This window comes from Arachis ipaensis, chromosome B02, assembly GCF_000816755.2.
Source record: "Arachis ipaensis cultivar K30076 chromosome B02, Araip1.1, whole genome shotgun sequence".
Classification (NCBI taxonomy): Eukaryota; Viridiplantae; Streptophyta; class Magnoliopsida; order Fabales; family Fabaceae; genus Arachis; species Arachis ipaensis.
The window spans coordinates 91,419,764-91,424,553 of NC_029786.2; the positions used below are offsets into that span (position 1 = coordinate 91,419,764).

Below are 4,790 nucleotides of genomic sequence, written 5' to 3' on the forward strand. Positions count from 1 at the left end.
TTCATTCTGTTTTTGTTCAGGATTCAAAAGGCCAACCCCCCAAAAATTGGTTCAATCTACAACCTGAAATCCTTTTAGCATGCTTGCTTGCTAGGGCAAGGCATCAATGTTCTTAGTCAAGGTGAAACCTAGAAAGGCCATCACTCATCAGGAGTGTATTATATAATATATAATTATATATCGACACCGGTTGTAGCATTATATTTTACTAAACGACGAATAAATTGGAACAGTGCTCACGGAGCATCAAAACCTTTCTACACAACCTTGAGCACCTTTAAAATTGTTTCCAAATAACGCAAAACATGAATCACAAGTTGCATTTTCACTTTGGTTCCCACTATTTGGTAACTCTTTCCTAACTCTGCATAGAAGCTAAGTTAATTCACATGACAAAACTGCATGCTGAAGCAACAGTACAGATATCCCTTTCCACCACACACCAATGTCTAACCTCTAGTGCTGACTATTGGATAGAGAGATTTTAGCTGTGTGTTCCATTTGTCTATGGCAGTGTACTTTTTCATTCCTTTCGACCTGAACCGTGTATATTCAATTAATACCAATAAAATAGCAAGATTATAAACAGAATAAAGTTGAAAAATTTTGAAATAATCACAATATATATAAACAGACCTATCAGAACGTTCCAAGAGCCTGTTCACTTGATCAATGTGTCCTTGAATTCTATTATCCAGAATCAGTGACACAAGCAGCTGCTCAACATCATGTTCGGGAACGTTCAGTTCCTGTAAATTAGTGGGTTTTATCACATAAAAGAAATTACAATCAAGTTGGGCAAACCATAGCTTAACCTCTCATAATTCAAGTTAATAAATATGTATTACTTACATTAAAGGAAGCAATAAAAAAGCAACAGCACAACCCTTCACTTAGCCAGTTAACCAACTATGAGGTAATTAATAATAATAATAATAATAATAATAATAATAATAATATCTATAAGCTGTTGATGTAAATTTCGGTATTTACTTTCCTTCTTTAGTTCCACTAATTTGTTTCATGGACCTGGGTAAGAGGTAGTCCAAAAATGAAGCTGACACAAGAATTCTAGGAGTAAAATTACCTTAGATATAAATGGTATCCTTATCCTTGTATATGGTTTGATGAGCTTAAGCAAGACTTGTGTTCTGATCTTCTTTAGCAGATCCTCAATGTAATTTCTGATAAATGGATCATCCATGATGGTTCTTCTGTTACTCTGGAAAGCAAAATACCCAGAATCCATTTAGAACCAATAATAGGTGAAGAGAAATGAGACTAACTAAAAGTACCTTCAGTATTTTCTCAAATTCCAATATTTCATTCCGTTGATAGGCTGCTATCAAATTTGTCATTGCCAAAATTTCCGGGTCATTCTTGTATCTGCAATACATAATTTATGAGATTTAAAAAAAGAATGGGAAAACACCCTGGACTTGATCAAAGAACGATAGGAATGAAAAATGGGTGGAGAGAGAGGAATAAAATACGCATCACTTACGGCTTAGCCTCCTGTCCATCAAAAGGATTCACTTCAGACTCCATCAACATGTTGGCAAGAACAAGGTACCTGGTGCATATAATAACAATAACAATACATATTAAAAACAAAGCTAAAATTCTTTACTCAGCAGTCAAGCTGAAATGTATCCGAGGGAAAGATTATGAATTTTAGAAGTATCAAATCTTATCCTAAAATTGATGACTCGTGATGAATTTCATTTCATGAACACCGCAATCTATCATTAATCAAATGTTTCAAACTAATAACTAAAAGTAAAATGAATTCCATGCTGCATACTTCAAGCATTGGATCCGCCTATGATTCCCAGCTTCATCATAATTCTTAAAAGCTTCAAAGAAGTCAGTAGCTGCTTCTGCCCACTGGCGCTCTGCCATATGCATTTTACCCCCACATTCATGGATTATCCCCATTATTCTTGGATGGGGAATAGCTGACTTAATAGTAAGTGCTTTCTGGTAAAGTTGCTGCATTTAAGACCAGGAGACACTGTTAAACAAACTTCCCTAAAAACTAATGACTAATCAATGAATATAAAATAATTCTGAGGCTGCTCCCAGATTCAAGAGATTCTCTACAGCATTAGGTTAACTACAAGCCAGGTATTGAGATGGTGTTTGAAATTGAACAAACTTTTTTTATACAGGCACCAAAACCACAGTTCACAACATTCACAACAATTGAAAGATATTTAAGCCTATCAAATTTATTACTAGAAATAGTCCATTAGGTTATGATAGCTCAGTTATCCATGTTCAACCATGATGACACCCCCACTTTGCATACGCATCAATATTCAGCCACGGGTCACTGCCCATACATCAAATATTTTTTTTTTCCCAAAGATTACAAGATCTAAACTGCTAAAAACAGTTGATTAAAAGAAAACAGGAAATTGTGAAGAATAACGAAAAATAACTATAAAAATTCAAAAACAAGCAAGGTACTGAGATGCCAAATTGCCAATGTGTTTAAGCAACTCCATCTTTCATCAAGAGAGATACAGTTAGTTCCCATTGAATAAAACTTACATAAATATTAATTATTTGAGAATTCATTCTAAACTAATAAACAGTAACTGAAGTCTGATGGATAATTGAAAGCAAATTCCAGAATAAGCAATAATAAATTGGTGAGGTAGATACTTAGATGTTAGGTACACAAAATTAATTTTTTAAAACAAATGCTGACCTTGAGTTTTTTGTTGTTCTTGGTCTCTGTGTACATCTGGATTTCTATTGCATAAACCTCCAACAGTTGGGTTCCTTTCTTATGGTCATCTGTGCCATCTTCTCTTTGACAAGATTTGTGAAGTTCCTTCAAGATCTGAAAGGATTCAACAAATCCTTAAATTTTTACTATGAAAAACACTAGACACCAATATAATCATACAAACACATTCAAATTATGTTGGACAGCAAATTAAACCTTTACCTTGCTCATTCGTCCATATTCACCAATATCAAAGAAAATCTTACAAAGCTTCAGATTTGTTTTAAACCACAATCTCTGCCAATTGAATAATACAAAATTAAACATAAGATTGCATTAATGGGAAATGCAATGACATGAGTCGCAACCAAGATAAGGTGTCTAAGGGATTAACCTCATTCTTTGCTTCTTCAAGGGCTTTCAGAGTTGTCTGGTAGAATTTTTGCAGAAGACCAAAGTTCTGGCTAGCTGAACCTGAGACATAGTCCATAATGCTGTTTATGCATTTTTCACTGTAGTTACGAGTCACTGCAGACTTAATATAAGTCAACATCTCCCTGTAGGCTTCCATCATCTCTTTATATCTCCCAAGTCGATAATAGAGCTTGACGGTTTGTTTTAGAGCTTTAAATCCCCTGGTAAAATGTAAAATAAATATCACATGAAATACATAATAGTTTCTTAGTACCATCAAAAGATAAACACAAATATCACGATGCATGATCCAATTCAAAAAAGAATACAAAAAAGAGGGGAAAAATCGGCCAACAAATATATTAGCTGTATTTACTAATTGGCCAACTAGAAACAAAGCATTAAAGAAAAGAAAGAAAATAAAAACCACAAGCAGGATCAGATCACTGAATTATTAATGATACAAAATTGCAACAGAAGATACAAAAGTATACTGTCATTTAAGTCCAGTGTCTATATGTTTATTATTATTATGCAGCACTCAGATAATAGGGTTCTTACCATTCAGCCTTTTCTTGTTCCATGCGCACTACCTCAGCAAAACCAGAAAGTGCACCTTCTGGATCAGTTTCAACCAAACCTACATACAAACAGCAGCATCTTAGGAAATTAGTGTGGAGGATGGAAATGGAATCATCAATTTAGAACCACAAATTATGAAAACCTAGATCATGATGTTGTAAATGAAGATTCCTCCCTTTCAAAATATCTGTCCTTAAAGGCATTTGTGTTAGAATTTGGTTGAATTAGTCCCACATTGCTCAGGATAGCAAATGGAGTGGGTGGCCTAGGCTATAAATATGAGGCTAAGTTCTCCATTTGTTTTTGCACCAGTCAGAAACACTTTAAGCTTGTATCTGATTTTTCTTCCTCTGTACTCTTTGATTAGAGAGTGTTGTGAGGTGTAGTTAGATATTTGCTTTGAGAGAGTGTGGGTGTACTGGGGTGCCAGTGAGAGAAAGAAGTCTATGTGTTGTAACAATTTTCACATAGTGATATTCTCTGGTTGTCATTTGACAACGGCCGTGGTTTTTCTCCGGTAATTGGAGTTTCCACGTTAAATTCTTGTGTTGTGATTGTGTCTATTTTATTTCTCTGTCAAAGGTGTTTTCTCAAGGGGGAATGGTGTATTATTCCCAACAATTTGCACAATGACTAAGAACTCAACAGCAAAGCTTTTCTCCTACTAGTTAAGGTTGATTACACGAATCACACTATTATTACATTGTATCATAAACCATATCTACAGGGAAGCCAATTAAATATAAGCCTTTCTTAATGACTTCATCTACAATTTTCTAGGTTTTCTATACCTACACTTATCGAGCTACCTTCCATCTAATTTAGTTTTCTTATCAAGGCTTCCACAAGCCTTCTATTTCCAAGACGTACTGTAATTATATTACCCTTCCCTAAAATACTCAAAACTCTAAGAACTCGCTTTTCTCCTACTAGTTATGGTTGATTTCACGAATCACACTATTATTACATTGTATCATAAACCATATCTACAGGGAAGCAAATTGAATATAAGCCTTTCTTAATGACTTTATCTACAATTTTTCTAGGTTTTCTAGGT

The 4,790-nt window shown here is 34.4% G+C and overlaps 1 protein-coding gene across 6 annotated transcripts in view; it reads right to left on the reverse strand.

The window, feature by feature from the left end:
• Window positions 148-4,790, reverse strand: part of LOC107625715 (COP9 signalosome complex subunit 2) — a 12,953-nt gene continuing 8,310 nt past the window's right edge. For 5 of the 6 annotated variants that reach the window (XM_016328415.2, XM_021116174.1, XM_021116172.1 and 2 more), the window contains 10 exons: window positions 3,713-3,791; window positions 3,132-3,372; window positions 2,960-3,034; window positions 2,717-2,851; window positions 1,805-1,992; window positions 1,505-1,573; window positions 1,296-1,386; window positions 1,088-1,222; window positions 637-749; window positions 148-537 (listed from right to left, as the gene is read on the reverse strand). In XM_016328415.2, coding sequence (XP_016183901.1) covers window positions 450-537; window positions 637-749; window positions 1,088-1,222; window positions 1,296-1,386; window positions 1,505-1,573; window positions 1,805-1,992; window positions 2,717-2,851; window positions 2,960-3,034; window positions 3,132-3,372; window positions 3,713-3,791 — 1,214 coding nt within the window. In that variant the 3' untranslated portion in view covers window positions 148-449. Of the gene's footprint in view, window positions 538-636; window positions 750-982; window positions 1,000-1,035; window positions 1,223-1,295; window positions 1,387-1,504; window positions 1,574-1,804; window positions 1,993-2,716; window positions 2,852-2,959; window positions 3,035-3,131; window positions 3,373-3,712; window positions 3,792-4,790 lie in introns of those variants that run through there. The other variant, XM_021116175.1, reaches the window with a different exon arrangement.